The sequence below is a fragment of the Pomacea canaliculata genome, linkage group LG12 (assembly GCF_003073045.1).
Source record: "Pomacea canaliculata isolate SZHN2017 linkage group LG12, ASM307304v1, whole genome shotgun sequence".
In the NCBI taxonomy this organism is placed as follows: Eukaryota; Metazoa; Mollusca; class Gastropoda; order Architaenioglossa; family Ampullariidae; genus Pomacea; species Pomacea canaliculata.
In genome coordinates, this window is record NC_037601.1 from 4960881 (window position 1) to 4981655 (window position 20775).

General features: G+C 41.8%; 2 protein-coding genes and 1 long non-coding RNA gene across 6 annotated transcripts; 1 reads left to right on the forward strand and 2 right to left on the reverse strand.

The window, feature by feature from the left end:
* The first annotated feature begins 1299 nt into the window (after positions 1-1299).
* On the forward strand, positions 1300-10592 carry LOC112553293. 4 transcript variants are annotated; one of them, XR_003097001.1, is made up of 5 exons: positions 1300-1595; positions 3224-3445; positions 9209-9323; positions 9493-9859; positions 10478-10590. It is a non-coding gene; the product is annotated as an uncharacterized LOC112553293 (long non-coding RNA). The 4 variants fall into 4 exon arrangements; XR_003097003.1 differs by having other exon boundaries at positions 9544-9859; XR_003097002.1 differs by lacking the exons at positions 9209-9323; positions 9493-9859 and having other exon boundaries at positions 1451-1595; positions 10478-10592.
* On the reverse strand, positions 7131-9585 carry LOC112553292 (galactoside 2-alpha-L-fucosyltransferase 2-like). The gene is made up of 2 exons (XM_025220406.1): positions 9460-9585; positions 7131-8928 (listed from the first exon to the last, which is right to left on the reverse strand). Exons 1-2 carry the CDS (start codon positions 9482-9484, stop codon positions 7751-7753), a joined length of 1203 nt encoding a protein of 400 aa, XP_025076191.1. The 5' UTR covers positions 9485-9585; the 3' UTR covers positions 7131-7750.
* Positions 10042-13868, reverse strand: LOC112553290 (beta-1,3-galactosyl-O-glycosyl-glycoprotein beta-1,6-N-acetylglucosaminyltransferase-like). The gene is made up of 7 exons (XM_025220405.1): positions 13852-13868; positions 13312-13400; positions 12746-13172; positions 12294-12473; positions 11710-11867; positions 11200-11426; positions 10042-10805 (listed from the first exon to the last, which is right to left on the reverse strand). Exons 2-7 carry the CDS (start codon positions 13338-13340, stop codon positions 10468-10470), a joined length of 1359 nt encoding a protein of 452 aa, XP_025076190.1. The 5' UTR covers positions 13341-13400; positions 13852-13868; the 3' UTR covers positions 10042-10467.
* Between the last annotated feature and the right edge of the window lie 6907 nt (positions 13869-20775).

Below are 20775 nucleotides of genomic sequence, written 5' to 3' on the forward strand. Positions count from 1 at the left end.
AGGGCATTGATGATGTCTTGAGAACTCGTGTTTCTCTCTCTTTATCATTTTCACTCACACACCACACACACTGCTCACCTCTCTCTCTTACACACACAATCAGGCCCCGTTAGCTGATTTATTTTTCGCAAAAGTCGCAATGAAGGGAAAAACTTCGGGAACCTTCGGGAAGCGTGACGTCAGCGAGCTGGGTAGACTGCTCGAAGTAAAAACATTTCGCTTCAATCTTTGGAAGCTACGAAACTTGTTCTGGGGCTAATTCAACTTTAAACACTATGAAAGGCTTCATAAAGTTAATTGCGACAGGCAAAATAGCCTGTGTTCAGTCAAAGGTTGTGTTTAATTCGTTACATTATTACACTGATAACCCTATCTATCTATTCCTCTTCATGCATCAGGTTGCACATAAATCCTCAACTAGAGTCCGCCACCGATGTCGATCGGCTGAAACCCGCTCCAGGTGACCCCATGTCCAGTCCTTTCCCTTCATCTCCCTTTCCATTGTTTTTCTCCAAGCTTCCTTTGGACGGCCTTGTTTTCCTCGGTCGTCTGGAGTCCATCCTAGGGCGACTCTGGAGAGGTCTGCTGTCTGCTGGCGGAGCACATGGCGTGACTGCTTTCCCCTGGTATCGTAGACAATAAACAACTAGAATAAGAAAAATAACATTCGCCGTGATCGCGAATCGTTACAAGGTGAGGTGTCCACTTTAGTCGCCTTTTACATGCCTGGCTGGATGGCAGGGACCCTAATCTTACAATGCTCACTAGGCAAGCATACCCTGGGGTCCCACAGGGACTTGTCTGCTTGAGTCACGTGATTTACCCGCCAAACTGTGTGAGTTCTAGTCCGACTCCTAGTCTTAGAGCAAATCAAGGAGGCCAACTCCCGTCAATACATACTTTTTAGGTGGTAACAAGTGGAACAGGAAAATATCCATAATTAAAGTCTGCACCAAAAACTGACCAGGGTTCCCTTAAAACTAAAAAGGCTTGTGTACAAGTGTTTAGAGAGCATTACAGAAGGAAGACAGCCTTGTGTTCATTAGCATCATCCAATGAACTATAACGGATCAACAGAAACATTAGAGTTTTGTACAACCAGCTACCCTGAGTTCAAAACTGTCAAGCAAAGAAATCTGTAATAAGCAGCATCTCCTCTTTTCTGCCCCAAAACATGAGAAAAAAAATCAGGATTTGTGTAAACTAAATGTTTCTTTTTGGTCAAAAGATCTGTATTAAATTTAATAACTGCAAGCAAAGAGCAGTTTCTAATAATATTTGTATATGACGCACGTGCAGTGTAGGGTCGGAGCCACGTGACAGGTGAACTTTGACGCACACGGCTCCGCCCTCTTTGATGTAATTAATTACGACGAACGTGCATTGTAGAGGAGGACTTGTTAGCACGTGACACGAGTCTTGTTGTTGCGGCTTGACAACGTCATATTCACCAGCCTCTCTATGAATTCTTTTATTCTTGAGAATGACGTTGTCCGAATGACGCACAGAGTCTGGTGACGAAGTGCACGAGAAGATTTGTGGTGAGGTCAGCAGACAGTCGTCTGCAGCAATGAAGACTAAACTGCGATTTCCTGGTGAGTCATGTTTGTACTCCAGTGTTCCTCTCTCTCTCTCTCTCGTGTGTGTGTGTGTCTACGCATTGCTGCCATCATATTACTGTTGTTACAAACTCTGTGATGTAACCATCTAAAGGTTGTACCAAAGGTCGTTACCAAGCAACGCGATGCCATGCAGTGTCGCCTTCCTTCAGCTCCAGCAGTCAGTTGTCTACTGTAGTGTCGCCCACAGACATGCGATGCCAGGCTTTTCCCGGAGCTCTGAAATGCGCTGTATTTTTAATAATGTAAAATTAAGGACTTCAGTTATATCGGTTTATACAGACAAACGTTAACTGATTAGTGGGAGACCGAAAACACCTTCGAATTCTCTCCTACAAAGTGTGTATGCATTCACTTTTGCAAACTGCGAGGTATGTTTCCAGACCTATCTCTGTCACCGGCACGGTACCTACAGTGGCCCAGCCATTTCTTGGGGTCATCTTTGACCGCCAACTGTCTCGTGCCCTGATCCGCTCCAAGGTAAACTTTTGCTCCATCATCTGTGGCTGTGAGAGTCCTACCTCAACGTTCTTGATCCCATTCATCATCATGGACTCCTCATCTGTGCCTTTCGCACCACTCGTGTACACAGTTTGTACAAAGAAGCTGATGAGCCCCACTTTGTCCTCGCCGTCTGAAGCTCATTCTATCCCATGTTTGTCGTTTAAAAGCTCATCCTGGACACTCTACCTACCGTGCTGTTTCATTCTCAGCCAAAGAGCCAAAACTATTATCCCTCCGTGCTGCACCTCACTTACAAACTGCTGGAGTAAATGTTCAACAGGTAGAGCCTCTCCCTCTCCTGCCAGCTTCTCCTTGAACTCTTCCTTCTCCTGCGATTTGTCTTGATCTTGCAGACCTCATCTTTCTACAACGCCTTCAGGAAATTCTCTCTCAGCATCCTCGATTCTGAAAGGCCTGTAAATGTATATAAACAAAAACTTTTACTAGTAAGTCTGTTTAGTGAACCATAACCCTGGTGGCATGGAATGTCTGCAAGTGATTTCTTGAAGATAAGGCGAGATTTTATGAGAAATGTGTGTCCGTGTGTGTTTGTGAGTTTTTATTTATTTCCATTTGTGTTACATAAATATTCTGTATTTGATTATTACTATTTGACTACTGTTTAGTTATAGTGAGATCTCAAATAATATAATAACAGAATAATATAATAATCAACAATAATATAATTTCCAAATCTTACAGGTGTAGAGCATATAAAACATGTTTGTTCTCTGTCATTACCCGAGCATTACACAGCGTTACACAGCATTACGCATCACGGTATTTATTTATTGCTCATATTATAAAATGAGTTCTGTTGACTGCAGTGTGTAAGCTGTGTTAGAAAGCATCTGCTGCAGCAGCAACAACAACAACGACGACGACGACGACGATGATGATATGTAGATAGCGATGTCATACACTTACTGTGAAGAAGTCAAAGACAGTCACAAAGGACCAGTCAGCTTGAATATTACTTGCTACACACACAGACCCGTTGTCTCCCCTAAATCACTGTACACGACCTTCACATAGTCTTCGTCATTGTCACTTCCCCATTTTAATGAGATTTTTTTAAATTCTTTTTTTCATGTTTGCAGTTTTAATCCCCTGCATCGTACTTCTTGTTCTTACCTGGAATGTGTTTAGAAGACGCCATCATCTTCTGGAGCTCACCTTTCCTAGCCTTGTGAACAGCAGCAAGAGCATCCAGTCGAGAGGAACAGCCCACGACCATGATTCTTCGACAACCTTGTACCCGACAACTTCCATCCATCATATGTCCTCAAAGCCCGAAGATACATCTCTAAGCAAGAGAAATTGTGAGCGCTTATTGTGTGTGCAAATGCTCATTGTGTGTGGGAGTGAGCGCTCATTGTGTGTATATTTGAAAGCTTATTGTGGTATATGAACGCTCATTGTGTATGTATGAGCGCTCATTGCGTCTGTAAGTGCTCATTGTGAGTGAACGCTCACTGTATATATGTGTGAGCGCGCGCGGAAGGCACAAGTGTCTGTCACTGTAGAGGGCTTATCATCAGGGTTGTCATCAGTTCCCCCTGTGGTTGTTGAAAGTGCTGATCAGACAAGTGACTCTCTCACCTTCTGCTATGAACTGATACAATGATGCTCGTGCTTTCATTTGTCTTCCTTTATATCTCATTGCTTCCCCCGATGACTTTATTGAATTAGTCAAGTTCACGGTTTCTTTAGAGATTATTTGTCATCATCACAACTTTGTGCTTTTGCACCCATGCATTCTGCTGCGGCTAATGGGATTTTGTAATAAACTTTACTGCTCATTAAACACTTTCAAATTTCTGTTCGTTTACTCACTTGTGCCTCAGTAGCCGGTAGTAGTAAGACATAAGAGGTAAAACAATCACCAGTAAAAACCACCAACACTGTCTGCCTTGTCATCAACTCACCCTGATAGCAGTCACTGTGGTGCTCCAGATACTTCAGTGCTACAGAGACAGGGAGATTTGTCACTAAAATCAAATAGACAACAAGTGAACAAGTTTATCAGCAGCGTAGTAACTGATTTATTCAGTACCTATAACACTGGAGAAAGCGACCCACGTCGATTCGACGATTCGATTGCTGCTTCAATTTCACTAGGGGTATCTATCGTTTGTCTGACGGGTGGCCTACCTAGAGGATCTGAGACTGTTTCCCCCAACAATTGGCGGTCTTCGTGAGGCGGCCAGAAGTTGTGTTTAAGTCATTTATTGTTAGAAAACAACCTTTTGCAATCCGATTTTTTTTTTTTGTTTTTACTTGAACAAAAGTGCAGCCAGGGAGGAGTTACCTCCCCAGTTTTAGCAACTTTTCTCTCTTAAAGTTGTACTTTTTCATCAAGATTGACCCATCCATCTCTCGCACTTACAGTAAGACCGCCACAATAATTCGCGTGGACAAACTTGCAAAATGTTGAATTCTCGTCCATCCATGCGTGTTTTTTAAAACAGAAATTATCATCATAGTCGTCGTCCTCAGCAGCAGCTATAAGCATACCAAACTCTTTGTGATGTCACTCACAGCAGGACAACAAAGCAAGACCTCCGTGGTATGTCTTTACTCACCAGCTCCAGGGTTAAGGTCAGTTTTTATAGTTAGAGATACTCGTGTATAACAATTGTATAGCGCATACTCACACTTAGGACAGGGACAGCACACGAGGGACCAAGGACATATATATTAATATATATATAGGGTTGTTAGCTCGTGGTGGGACAGAAGAATAAGCAATAGTAGTACTAACGACGCACAGTCCTGCTGAAGTAAGTGTGGATTGTGTGAGGAGTGATGCTCAAGGAAAAGGTGCATTTTCAGTACAGACTTGAAGGATTCAATTGTAGTCTACAAGTACTGAGGGTATTAGTGTATTATGTATAAGTACTGGGGTATTAGTGTCTAGTCTACAGGTACTGAGGGAATAAGTGTATTATGTATTAAGTACTGAGGGTATTAGTGTCTAGTCTACAAGTACTGAGGCTATTAGTGTATTATATATACGTACTGAGTGTATTAGTGTCTAGTCTACAAGTACTGAGGGTATTAGTGTATTATGTATAAGTACTGAGGGTATTAGTGTATTATGTATAAGTACTGGGGGTATTAGTGTAGTATGTATAAGTACTGGGGGTATTAGTGTAGTATGTATAAGTACTGGGGGTATTCGTGTATTATGTATAAGTACTGGGGGTATTAGTGTAGTATGTATAAGTACTGGGGGTATTCGTGTATTATGTATAAGTACTGGGGGTATTAGTGTATTATGTATAAGTACTGGGGGTATTAGTGTAGTATGTATTAAGTACTGAGTATATTATTGTCTAGTCCACAAGTACTGAGGGTATTAGTGTATTATGTATAAGTACTGGGGTATTAGTGTCTAGTCTACAAGTACTGAGGGTATAAGTATATTATTTATAAGTAATGAGGGTATTAGTGTATTATTTATAAGTACTGAGGGTATTAGTGTCTAGTCTACAAGTACTGAAGGTATTAGATAGTGTATTATATATAAGAACTGAGGGTATTTGCGTCTAGTCTACAATTACTGAGTGTTTTAGTGCAGTATGTATAAGTACTGAGGGCATTAGTGTATTATGTATACGTACTGAGGGCATTAGTGTATTATGTATAGGTACTGAGGGTATTTGTCATGTCTGGAGCTTTGCTTACCTTGAGCTTCGTAGGATCAATGGCATTCGTCATCATCTCACCCCTGATACAACTCAAACCTTCAATCTGTGCCTTCGTGCTCTCGACGAGTGACGAGAGTGTGTGTGCCTGTGTGTGTGTGTGCCTGTGTGTGTGAGTTCTCTGCGTGCGTTGTTTCTTTTGACTATTTTATTGCCATGTCTAGCGCTCACAGTAGTTTACCCAAGCGCCTGAACTAGTTTCATTCTCACTTTCACAAAATAGCGACACAGTGATATCGAGGTCAGGGGTCATGTTTGTTTTTATACTGTGGAAGTAAGGCAGGAAACTGTAGAGATGGTTGTACTGACCTCATATGTGTGTGCAGTATTTATGTAGCAGTGGAGTGGGATGTCTTGCTCATTGGAATGTCTGTATTTTGGTTTTGTTACTATGTCGCCAGTTAACCATTATCCACAAATAATAATGGTTTCACATTAAACCCTGCCCCTCCTTCTGTCTGTCTCCACCATCTTTCTCTCTTTACCTTATTTTTCCTTGTGTGCGCTTGTAAAGGTTTCATCAACAAAGTCATCGAAGATTGATTTAATTGAATTTCATATTGATGCTACATTCTTTCCCTCGGTGAATATTAATGCACACAACATTTACAGCTTTCCACACACGTCTGCCTACCTTGTCGTGACATATAAAGGAAGCAAGAAATGAAGGTAAAAAAGTGATGGTTGGTTGGTCTATCTAGTAGGAAAGTGCTTCCACCTTGCAGCGAGTTGGGGGGGTGAGGAAACCAGAGTACCCTTGTGGACATTTCTTATCTTTATCAGCAGTTCTTATTCCTTTTTGTAATATTTAACTTATTATAAAAATTGTATTTATGTCTGCATGAAGACACACAGACACACGGGTAGGTTAACAATCCCCCTTACATCTACCAGTCTCCCCCCTCTGCCCACCAGCTGTTTGTCTAACATCTTACTTTCTACATTTCATCTCTAGTAGCAAAGAGGCCAATAAACCCGTTTATTTGTTTGGTACACACTGACTAAGCTTAGCCAATGTCCTTGTTTGTTTATTGATTACGTGAGACACAAGACACCGATGACAACAGGTTCAACATCGATGTTGTGTGCATGTGTTGACGTGGAGACACATCTCCCTGTCTCTGTAGCACTGAAGTATCTGGAGCACCACAGTGACTGCTATCAGGGTGAGTTGATGACAAGGTAGACAGTGTTGGTGGTTTTTACTGAGGATTGTTTGACCTCTTATGTCTTACTACCACTGGCTACTGAGGCACAAGTGAGTAAACAAACAGAAATTTAAAAGTGTTTAATGAGCAGTAAAGTTTATTACAAAATCCCATTAGACGCAGCAGAATGCATGGGACAAAAGCACAAAGTTGTGATGATGACAAATAATCTCTAAACAAACCGTCAACTTGATTAATTCAATAAAGTCATCGGGGGAAGCAATGAGATATAAAGGAAGACAAATGAAAGCACGAGCATCATTGTATCAGTTCCTTGATGTAATTTTCTTGATGGTTTCTATCAGAGAAATATATGTTTGTATCACCTGTATACATTTGTAAGTCCTCTGTTCATAGCAGAAGGTGAGAGTGACTTGTCTGATCAGCACTTTCAACAACCACAGGGGGAGCTGATGACAACCATGATGATAAACTCTCTACAGTGACAGACACGTGTGCCTTCAGCGCGCGCTCACACATATATACAGTGAGCGTTCACACACAATGAGCGCTCACACGTGCAGAAGTCTATTTATAGCGCACTAGTACCTCCTACCCTGGCCGCTCATTTCTCTAAAACTTACCAACATCAGCACCGGCGACAGTCCCACAGACCTGACTCTACGCTGTGACTGTCTCACCACCACACAACACATTCAAGTAAACACACACCTGTTGTCAACACTACCGATGACGATGACGCTGTCATTCACGACAAAGAAATCCACACTGGACAGTAGTGGTCCGTTCCACTTGGGCTGAACTGCTTTGATAGAGGTGTACCCGGATGTACAAAGTCTCGGTAGTAGACGGTGACCCCAGGGTTCAGAAAACTAGCCCACCACCCGTACGTGCCCACCGTCATGATCATGTGATCCAGTGACGCCAGAGTCATCATGTCAACAGCAGGCGTTGAATTGGCCGACAGCACAGTGACGTCACTTGTGTTTGCAAACTGTTCCTGGCACCATGGGACGTCATTCGAGGAGACAACAAAAGTGACGTCACCGAACCGTTTTCGGACGTAATCCATGGCGTGCAAAAGATATTCTAAAGGAGCTGCCTTATATCCATGACCCTTTGTCAGATAGTCTCCCCTTCGTACGTGGACGCCTGTCAGCGTGCGGTTGTATTTCTGTCGGAGGCTGTCAACCACCTTCCGAGCCTGGGACACTACAGAGTCCTTGAACTTCAGCGCTTCGCGTATTTCCGCTTCGTGTTCAAAGAAGTATCGCCACGACTGGAGGAAGGTTCCAATCCTATAATTCTTGTTTGGATCCAGCTCGAAGAACCGCGGAAAAAATTTGCAACATACGGGCTCCAATATGGAGTTCTCGTTGCACTGATTTGAGTATTTGAGAGAATTGTCAATTATCGAGGTATTACGCAGCACATCGTATAAAAGAGAAGAAGTCTTCAAAAAGACCGGTATCCTATTGGTTTTGAGGGCAATGCCTAAAAGAGAAGCATACTGAAACATCTGATTTCCCAGCCTGTAGGAGAAGGATCCGCAGATCACCTTGGACCCGTTGAGGCTGTTCAACGAAGCGAAAGTTGTCGAGTTGTTTGTGACAGGGGAAATAGTAGATGAGCTTTGGAATTCCCAGCCTCCAGCACATGAACTAGGGGGGTTAGACACAGTGGTCGGCTGATCCGAATTTCTCTTGCTTAGAGATGTATCTTCGGGCTTGGAGGACATATGATGGATGGAAGTTGTCGGGTACAAGGTGGTGGAAGAATCATGGTCGTGGGCTGTTCGTCTTGACTGGATGCTTTTGCTGCTGCTCTCAAGGCTAGGAAAGGTAGAGACCGCGAGCTCCAGAAGATGATGGTGACTTCTAAACACATTCCAGGTAAGAACAAGAAGTACGATGCAGAGGATTAAAACTGCAAACATAAAAAAAGAATTTTAAAAAATCTCATGAAAATGAGGAAGAGACGATGACGAAGACTATGTGATGGTCTGCAAATGCTAAATTTTAAATAGACTGTGGTTAACAAGTGGAGTACTGTTTGCTAAAGTCCTGGAACATTTGCTGGCAATATGTCATGCATTTATTTCCATGGAGTCGCTGCTTGTGCGCATGTCCGGCTAATCACATGTTAACGTTTGTCTGTATAAACCGATATAACTGAAGTCCTTAATTTTACATTATTAAAAATACAGCGCATTTCGGAGCTCCGGGAAAAGCCTAGCATCGCATGTCTGTGGGCGACACTACAGTAGACAACTGACTGCTGGAGCTGAAGGAAGGCGACACTGCATGGCATCGCGTTGCTTGGTAACGACATTTTGTACAACCGTTGGATGGTTACATAACACAGTTTGTAACAACAGTAATATTATGGCAGCAATGCGTAGACACACACACACGAGAGAGAGAGAGAGAGGAACACTGGAGTACAAACATGACTTACCATGTAATCTCAGTTTAGTCTTCATTGCTGCAGACGACTGTCTGCTGACCTCACCACAAATCTTCTCGTGCACTTCGTCACCAGACTCTGTGCGTCATTCGGACGTCATTCTCAAGAATAAAAGACGTCACAGAGAGGCTGGTGAATATGACGTTGTCAAGCCGCAACAACAAGACTCGTGTCACGTGCTCACAAGTCCTCCTCTGCAATGCACGTTCGTCGTAATTAAATACATCAAAGAGGGCGGAGCCGTGTGCGTCAAAGTTCACCTGTCACGTGGCTCCGACCCTGCACTGCACGTGCGTCATATTAAAGTCCCGCGAGCTGTTCAGATAAACTACATTCACGATGTACAGCAATGGCAGAGTATTGCGACAGCAAAGGGTTGATCCGATATAGAGTGAGACTGGTTTTGTGCTTTATACATAAATTATTTTTTTAAAATTATGCCAGTGTCAAGGGAGGTAACATCTGAGCTTCATCAAAGAACTGTCTAAATGCACCCACCACTGCACACATACACAGAAACATGCTGCAAATGCTAACTACTTGGGTAAATGTTGCAAATTTGGAAAGTCTTGGTGCAATGCGATACAATTTATTAATTCTACTCAGCACCATGCTGCTCATTATCTAAAGTGCTCAGGGTTAGAAGTATTCAAAGGAAATATGCACATGCAGAAAGAAACAAAATGAAGTTTTCTTAGCATAGACAAACACTGCTCACTTGCTGCAAAAGGCAGACAACATAGTGAGCCCGCAGACTTTGGTGTGAGAGCAAAGATGTCAAGATCATGTTTTACACTTTTGTTTGTTTTACCTCCACAAGCCTCAATCCTGCATCTGAGGTCAATGTGACACAAAGTTGTGAGTTATGAAGTTTGTTGCCTTTGACAGTGTTTCATCTCCAGAGGCCTTTCCTTGTGTTCAGCTAGTATATTCGGCGAAATTGGTATGTAAATTAAATTTTTAATAGTCTTTAACCTCACCACACACTTTCTGTCTCTCTCACTCCCAGATCTTGACGGGTCCGTTGTAACGTTTCGTCACAATCGTCGACATCTGGTATGGCGTGAGGTTCAGTGCCGGCGCCTGCCCCACGTTCTCCAGGTGAACCTTGTGCCAGTACCATTCCTCCACACAGTCGTAGGCCAGCGGCATGTAGTCGTAGGAAAACTTGTTGGCGAACAGGTGAGGGGAGACAACCATGCGGGGGACGTCACCCACCCCGAAGTGACAGATATTCCGCACAGCTTTGCCGTCGCACACACCCGTGTAGTTCTTAACACCGTATAGCCAGACTTTGTAACGTTGAAAATGTCTTCTCGTCTTGTTATCAACATCACCTTTCATAAAAAAAATAAAACCAAAATAAGTACCAAGGTATTGTCATGCTCAAAGATTCACTTGCACTCTTAGCAATAAATCTTTGTCTACATCAAGTTCATATTTGAGAAGTCATTATAGTAGACGCAAAATCTTGTCTGTGTGAGTGTGTGTGGTGGGGGGGGGGTGTAGTGGAAATATAAAGATATTACTTTGTGTGTGCATACACACTGATACTAATGTCCCAGCAAACACGCAAGATTCAGCTTGGCCCAAGCTTGGTCCAAGCTTGGCTGAATCTTGCATGTTTGTTTGGGTATAACTTCTCCCGTACAGGGAAAGTTGAGAACCTGATGTTAAAACATTTACAACTGTGAAAAAGATCGAGTGCTCTAGCACAATACCTTTACCCACCCGTGTGTGATCCTGGAACGCCTAGTTGCGGGTTGTAGTTCATGGTACTGAAGAATGTTTCGTCGGGAATATGGGTCGGGGCGACCCACTTGTAAAAGTCACGTGCTACACGACTATTGATGACGAAGTCCACATACTCTCGTGACGCAACGATGTGTACGGAGCCTTTGCTTACTGATAAATTATAGGGTGTCGGGAGAAACCTCCGCCAACGGCTGTCGAACTTTCTGAAAAGCACGAGGTCAAGGAGGTCAAGAAGATGACAGTTAAAACGTTAAAGTATGACTAACAATGTTCCTAAAATGTGTTTAGCAACTGCCAATGTTCATTTTATGTCTGGCTTATTACTGTTTTCTTTTTCTTTATAATTATTGTCTAAGCTCATGCCAAACTTCTACACAGATAGCCGGATATTTCGGTGGGCCTGTACTTTCAAAATCCAAACTTCGACTTATTACAGGCTGGAACCCGCCGACCTTTTTAAAAGCAGCTCGAGGAAGATTATCTCACTTATCGTGACACCCGGCGATGTCATTCGCACCCTGGAAGGTTTGAAGAATGCGAACGATCTCCTTGTTGGTCTTCAGAGGAAACTCTTGACCAGTTAAGTTGATAAAATATCGCCACTTGCGAGGATGTCGCCACAGCAGTCGCATGCACTCGACATCCTGTAAAGCAAGGGTCACACATGGATAATATATTATAATCTTTTTATACGCAATCTATGATTGCAAACTTCTTGCGAATTATTTGGGTATGTCAATGCATTTCTAGCACTAGTCACGTGTACCACACAACAGTTTTTGAGAAGACATCCTAGAGTGTGACTTGTCCTTTGACTAAATGGTGGAGCAAGAAGTTTCTCTTTCCATTATGGGAAATTGATAAAAGTTCACATGGTAGATATTGAAAAGTGTGCTTTACTTTGTCAAGCGTTTATCTATGCCTTCAGGTTCAAAATGACACTTGTGCTAAAATAACTCTCAACTGTATTCAAAATGAACTCCCTGTCATCCATCAATCACAATGTTAACAGCAATATTGCTGGACTGTCTTCAGACGACAGAAACAGTAGGTTGCCCAACATTGCTTACCGCCTGTAACACGGAGTATTTGCCCCACTCCACACTCAGGGGGCGCTCGACGATGTTGACGTTGGGAAGACAACCGGCGATGAAGCGCAGACTGGAGTGGAAGTCGTCGCTGGACTTGTTGTCGGGGTGGATGCAATACACGTTGTGTGGGCAGTACACTGCCCGTAACAGCCGCTCCACCTGACATCGACAGTAGGTGCAGCGTTAAAATGATGATGATGAGGATGATGATGATGACGACGACGACGATGATGATTGAATATATTACTCTTACTCTATTCACTAATAGGTAGAGGTATACCCCTATTTTTTCTCTCTCTACACACATACACACACATTTGGTTTTGATGAGGAGGACGACGACAAATGACGACGACAGACGACGACGACGATATTAATTTTAGTAATTAATGAAAAATCGCAGTGGACACCCCTTTTGTTAACAGACACACCTGCTCGACATTAGAGTGCACAATCAGGCTAAATGCCAGAGGGAAAGACAACTCGTTCTCGTCAACCGACGCTGACAGGAAGCCTCCATTGAGGAGATAACTCGTGCAGTTCGCTGTCTCCTGTAAGTAATGGCGGACATTCTTGGTGGGTTGTCGCCCGTGAGACTGTTGGTAGTCGTGAGCAGCTCTCAGTTCCTGTTCGTCGTTTCTCCAGATCTTGGTGCAGTTGACAGCATCCACCTTCGGGATAGGGACGGTTCTTTTAGTGTGCACAAAATTCTTCGTCCATTCGTTTTGTTCTTGTGTTTTCTTCCCGAGGATGTCAAACGGAAACAGGTTATTTTTCTTGACAGCAAAGAGCAGCAAAACTACGCAAAGACTGACGATGGCCACTAATAACACGAATGCTTTCCTCAACATTTCCAACCTGCAATAAAAATGTTCCGATGAAAGTCGATTTTCGTATTGACTATTATCCTCCATTTGTATTTCATTTAACCTTTAAAATGTGAATCAAACTAAGTTATTTCTGTTTCTATTTGTCAATATACTTCTTGTTCTCTTACCTTCCAATATTGTAAAGCATCCCCCTCATTAAGTGTGTTGATATCTAGCCTGGGCAGCGGTCATAACTTCGTTTTAACAACCGTGAGTCCTTTTTGAAGAAGGCAAAATAAATAAATAAAAATCAAACAAACAAACAAAATTACACTTGTGGACACAGATCTGAGGCGGAATGTCATGGACGCCAGAGACAAGAGGGTTACAAAGTTTTGGCATCATGGATGGCGAAAGGCCGTCTGCCCCCAAAAGTGAATCATTTATCAATAAAAATGTTGCAATAATTATACTTTTAAGCTAAACTGTGTTTTGTTAACTGAAAATGTTGATAACCTAGGCTTACATACTATATACATGGTATGACTAACAAATTAAATGTATGAAGGACAACATTGATGCTGGATCTCAGTGAAAACAAAGATTTGTTGGAATCTAACATTAGTGAAAACAAAGATGTTTACTTTACTTATGTTGCAGTTGTAGTGCGTGCCTTATTGTTATTATTATTTTTGTTGTTTTGTCTAGCCTTCTACTAGTCAACTCACTGTGTCTCCGGTCGTAGGGTGAATTGAATTGACGTCACACGTGACGCAACCTCCACAGACTATTTTATTTTCGTCGGCGATGACGCAACTGACGCATTGAAACACACAAAACATGTAAACAACAACAGAAAGCCATTATTATTATTATTATTATTATTATTATTATTATTATTATTATTATTATTATTATTATTATTATTACTGAAACCTTCATTCATCCATTGATGTAGTTTGAGGTTCAACCAAGAAAAAATTAACACGTAAGCAGTTTGAGTCCGACTGTATGGTGCTGCTGATGATGATGTCTATTTGTAATGCGCAGGTATCCATTCAGATCGTTATAAGCCTCCGACCTAACTTTCGTTAGTAAGGACATTTCAAATTTAAGATCATTCAACTGTGTGCACCTTATCAGTGCTAGAACAATAGTGACAAAGCTCTGCGGTACGGGCATTGAACTCGCCTCAAAATAACCAATGGAAAGCACTATATATAGATATTGAACTATACCCATTTATAGAATCGGGTGCATAAGAACTAATGTACAAACATATTAAAAGTCGATTGTAAGACAGTATCCGCTGTTGTTTCTCGCTTAGTTCATTTCGGCACAGCCCATTTTTCAGATATATTTTACACTGTAGGTCAGTTCACTGATAAATTTTTACATCACGTTTCAGTTCACTTGTGTCCACAGTCCTTAATCGACAGAAATTAGCAAGGCAGACACGTACACGGACAATCAAACACAAGCTTTAAGGTCCCTTTCACCTCCGCAAGCGGTCAGAAGAGTCAGGTTTCTGGCTGTGAGATTAATGAGTTAAAAGCTCAATCTATCATTTTCTCTGTTTTCCTTTGTTTGTTTGTTATTTTTGTTTGTTTGTTTGTCCAGTCATGCTAATCTGATGTGACTCTTCATTAACTGTGATAGATGTATCGCTACCCTTCTCTACAAAGCTATGGACTGGTATCTCCGTTAGCGCTTTCAACCTTTCTCGCCTCTTTCTCACCTCACGGGTGAACTGTCAGGTGAGGTCCAACCCACCAGATATTTGCTGCTTTGAGGAAGAAAACTGGTTTTTTATTCCAATCTAATGTAACGTACACACAGGCAGCAATGATGTCATCAAAACAGTCATCAACTGTACGAAAATTATCCTTTTCGTTTCAGTCAATAAAATTAGTTTAAAACATATTTACTCTTTCCACAAAAAAATCTTCTGCTTTTACTAGATTTCTGCGGCCTTCTGATAGGTCCTGCGTCAGCGGCGCTGCTTTGCTTTGGTCCACTGAGGTGTGTGCGTGCGTGTGTGTGTGTGCGCGTGTGCGTGCGTGCGTGCGTGCGTGCGTGTGTGCGCGCGCTTCACATGTTGGGCTTAGCTGCAGTGAAGTTCTTATCAGTAAGAGCCTCGAACCGCGAGGACAGCACTCCAATTATTGTGCAAGTCTGCCATTGATGACATCTAACAGGTGCCAAACGTAGGTAACTTGCTCATTTCGGATAATTTCATCCCAAGCTTCGCCCCTAGACAGAAGCAGCGCAACGGCACAACGGGATAAAAGAACATCAATGCCAGTTGCATGTAGTTTGGTGGTTACTGCTGCTGGTGATGATGACGTCAGTGTTTACGATCTGCCACACAAGGCAGGAACCTGAGACCATCACCAGAGTTAGCTTCATCATCTCAGCAGCGTGTCGCGACGCCCGTGAGCGATGACCCTTACGACCTTCGGACCTTTTGCACACAAGCGCCATCTTGAAATCAGAACGAGGCCTGATATGAGTATTGATCTCTGTATCGATATGGAATCCACGTTCCTACAGTTGTGATTAAAGAAATATTAAAACAGAGTCCACTCAATGCGCTTTACAAAACAAGTAATTTCAAAATACAGATTAAAACAACAACAAATCCCACCTTTAGACACACACCAAACTTATTAACAAACAGTTATAAAGAAGCTGCAACAAACAAAAAGAAAAGAAAAAAGTGCTGCACACGAGGATGAACATCACGAGGACGACAACAGTAACAACTCACGACGCCAACTGTATGGACGAATACATGTCTACACGACGACATAGACAGGTATACACGTGACTACCCATGTCCAGCATTCACATTCACATCTGCTTATATATATGCATTAGTTCACACACAAACATTTGACTGAACAGCACGACAGTTGCAGCTGGCACTAAGATTGTGCCATATCTATACCAGCTCTCCGTGGCAGTGCTTCTCCCAATCCCTATGTCTGTCCTTAATTGGAAGAGAAGAGATTCTTAACATCGAACTCGATTGTAGAGGGCAGAGAAAAGCCCATGCATGACCTGTAACGAGTGATGGAAGGGAAATAAAATTTGTTATGAAACAGAGCAGCATGACCAGTATATCCTGTAGGCCATCGTCTCACGTACGTTTTGATGATAGACAGTTAATATAGTTCCCTCTTTACAAGAATAATCCATCCCCACCCCCACCCCACCTCTAAGATCGCTGTGTATATAATAGCTGTGTGCCTTGATGAAATGGTGGACACAGAATTGTTCATATTAGGGAAAGAGTAAACAAACAAAACAAAAGAAAAATACATGAAAAATTAGTTCCACCTAGATTTTAACACTGTCGATCATGTCAAACAAATGGTCGCTTGTAACCACTAGATTATTTTATGGTTTCGCTTGACAAAAAAAAACAAAAAAAAAACAAAAAACAAACAAAAACAAACAAACAAAAATAAAAAATCAACCCAAGATTTGAACACAAAAACTGTCAATCTTCAGACTTTGTTCGTATCCACTACTCTACAGAGCCGTTGCTTGCGATGATGACTAATGTAACCTACTTGTAGTAAATATTGTCTGGTTGTTTGGCCCTCATTTATTTTACCTTTACCTGTCATCAGTTGTAGGCCTTGAGCTAGTTTGCCTGTCGCAATTAACTTTATGCCTCCCTTCATAGTGTTTAAAAGTTGTAGAACTAGCCCCAGAACAAGTTTCATAGCTGGCAAAGATTGAAGGGAAGGGTTTGTCTGAGCGCGGTCTGCCAAGGTCGCTGACGTCCCGCTTCCGAAGTCTTCCGAAGTTTTTCCCTTCAGTGAGACCTTTAGCCCGCTTTAGGGAACAAAAATCAGCGTACCGAAGTGAAACTCACGTGGTCTAGAGGTGGTACGCCACTGGCCGCCATGGTTGTAGAGTTTAGGCGTGTTGACGATATTCACGATGAATCTTCAAATAAATAAGTATTTTGCGATAGACAAATATATAGGGTGACAAAGAAGTGTGTTAAAAGTTCAGATTTCATCATCGTGTCTTTCTAGAGATGGTAGATGAATTTGCCTTCGACCTGGAAACTTCCAATCGGGACCACAACAACAGAAAGTCTACTCGTCGTTTGTTTTTACGCGATATGCTTATGTCAGTGTGAGTGTCGATAGTATAAGTGTTTCCCAGCATACAGCTTATTGGACTAATTATATTGGGACACATAGCATTGCATCATATGGAAAACTGATGAATATATTTACAAGCCAACAGTTTCTTTTTGTGGATTTTCCAACGGCTGCGTCAGTGAACTGCACGTAAGAATGACTTCAGTATTTACAAATGTATATACTATTTTGATTGAAGGAGACTGATATATATATAACAGCAGTGCTGTATATAGATATTCAGTATTAGACTGCTATTCTCTTATCTAAGGCTGCATCATAATGGTTCTCAGAACATGTGATTCCCTACTTTTAAGTGTTCTCAAATAGTAAAAACTATGCTTTATACTGCTGAATATCACTATGCAATTTGTTGTACATAGCTAAGAAAATAAAATTTGCACAATTGCAAGCCCTTTACTACAGCCTTATTTTTTCTAGTAGTTTCATTTTATTAGTTTTATGAACATTTGTTTATAAGCACTTTAAAAAAGCCAATAAGAGAAAGGAATAGTTATAAATTTCCATTTATGTCAACAGGCTGTCTACAGTGCTGACTCTATGGCCTGGCTGTTCCCAAAATATTCACATTTTGCTACACTCTGATGAATCTGCTGCTTTAAAGTCAACCCATTGCAAGGCATAATGCGTGGATACAGAGGATATATGATAGGAATAAAGAAAGTGGCTGATGATATCCTTTTTAACTAAAACCACTAAACCAGAAAGAAACTGTACAATGCAGCACACAGCTTTGCATCTGCATTCTTCTGATAATTGAGAGAGCTTGGGTAATGAACACAATGATGAAAATAATAAAGATCAAAGATGAACATGCTTAATGAGAAGGTGCTATTGTCCTTTTTTTAAACTCCATATCATTGTGTTTTTAGGTCTGTTATGGAAACATCAACTCTTTGCTTTAGAACAGGGATGCACAACCTACGGCCCGCGGGCCATATCCGGCCCGCGATGCGGTGCCATCCGGCCCGCGAAACTTCTGCCCACAGTGCAGGAAATCGGCATGTTAGTAATAAAAGAAGACATTAAAAAAACGAAAAAAAGAAAGAAGAATTATTTATCCCTATGTAGGGGCGTCTCTCAATCTTTTTTTCGATGGACGAACATTTCGATTCAGTGCTCCGACTTGGTGTCTCTACGGACATTCAGAAGTTGGTTTCGGGAAAACAACTTCAAATATCCCACTAATTACTACATAATTAATGGTAAGTACACCTTGTATCTAATAAAAAATGGTATCTGCTCTATTTTTTGGTAATTTTGCGGTGAAGTGGCCCGCGACACGGCTGTCCGAAATGGATATGGCCTGCAGGCCGAAAAAGGTTGGGCATCACTGCTTTAGAACACTGAGTGTTTGTTTTGGGTCAGATGGTTAGATTTAAGGTAAATGTGTCAAGAAATATGGCTTCCCTTGATAAACTACACTGTGGTACATTACAGTAGTTATAAGCTGGCACTGTGTAAGAGAATCCTCACTGAGCAATTTATAAAAAAAGAAAGCATGTTACTTGTCAGCTGAGCATGTATAATGAACTTAAAAGATCCTAATGATGAAGACCACAACAAACTTCAAGATTCTTTGTTCTGTCACCCTCTAAGGGATATTGAGATATTAAAAATATATCCATACATGTTCATGAATATTCCTATCTTTATAAATAGTGTCTGTTATTCACTGGTTGGTTTATGGCAGCTAATGAAAAAACTCAAAAGCAGCTACAACAACGAAAAAAGGAAAACTTGGTATCATACGCTCATTCTTTCCTTCGTCCAGACTCCTCGTGTATACCTGCATACACAGTCTAGTAAATTAAGAAGCAACTAAGAATTGTTATGCCACTGTAGTTATTTAGATCACTTTGTTTTTAAAAGTGGTGTTGTAATACCTGAGGCCCATTCTGTGAGCACTTGACTGGAACCCTCAGGTGAAGAGGAGAGTTGGGAGACTAAAGCAAACTTGGAAAAAACAGTAGAGAGCAAGGCAAGGGGCATCGGAACCTCATGGGCCCAACTAATAGGGACTGTCCTTTTCTGGGTCCACTGGGGAGGTGTTGTGGCCATATGCTCCTCGAGGAGTAACAAGAACTAAACTAAGCATTCTGTGAGGGCATGACCTGTTGCTATTGAATAGAGTCAGGGTCTTTGTTTGTGAGAATTTTAAAAATTCATTTATGATACTATCATTTCCTTGAGCTGTGCTTTCTTTAAGTTTTAGGCAATTGGCAACCTCACTCTCAGATACTTCAGTGTTCAGATAGTTATTGCTAGTTTCAGGTATGTCCACAGGTAGATCAGTCTCAAATGTATCATTACAAGAGTGGTTTATCTTCTTGAACTGCTCTAAGAATTCATTGCAGGTTGGGATTTCCTTTCTTTTTTCACTGTTATTCTTGTTTAGAGTGTTCCAAAATGCCTTTAGGTCCTTACATCTTAAATACCTAATTTTCATAAACCATTTTTTGCTGCTTTCTTGTTTCTCTTTTATAGTCATGTCCAGCTGTAATCATGCATGATTTGGAATCCGGGTTGTTACAGGATTATACATGTCACCTAGCTTTAAAAAAATTCATGTCTCTTCATGCGGCAGCTGGAGTTTTAAACCATGGTTTAGTTTTGACTAGAGACATGATATTTCTTATGGGCCTTACAGCCCTGATGTGTAGCTCACCTAAAGGTCTTTGTGGAGAACCAATGATCTCATTGGCACTCTTGACCACCCTCGTTAAACAAGCTTTATCTTTGACAGAGAGAACGCCAAACCACATCGGTATATTAAATGTTATGATGCTCTCGATTAGGCTGCGATATACTAACTCGAGAACAGGGCTACTGACACCAAAATTCCGCAATTGCCTCAGCAGGAACAGGCGCTGATGTGCTTTCCTGGAAATAACGCTGGTGTTTTCCTGAAAGGACAGTTTGTTGTCTAGCACTGTGCCGAGGTACCGAAAACTTTGCACTGTTCTATTACCTCATTATCAATAATTATGTTGGTGTGGAGAGGTTGATATTTTCTTCTGTCAAGGACCACTTCCTTAGTTTTGGAGACATTGAGCACCAGGAAGTTTTCTTCAAACCATGAGTGGAATTTCTGAACCTGGAGGAAATAGCTTGCCAGTGACTCCTCATCCTTGAGCCTAGCAACCAATGCCATATCGTCTGCAAACTTAATCAATGATAGGGAACAATTTGAGAATTCCGTCCTGACTTCACTAGTATAAACAGAGAACAGTATCGGGGACAGAACGCAGCCCTGTGGGGCTCCAATATTGACGATCAGAGTATTCGAGATTGTGCCTCCCAAGCTGACCCTTTGTGGCCGGTCCCGGAGAAACTCCCTCATCCAGAGCACTAGGGTTGAGTTAACGCAGGGGTGGGCAATAAATTTTCCCAATGGGCCGCATGAGAAATTGGGATGGTTTTAGAGGGCCGGACTAATATAGTTAACTCAGTTTTACCCAATACTGT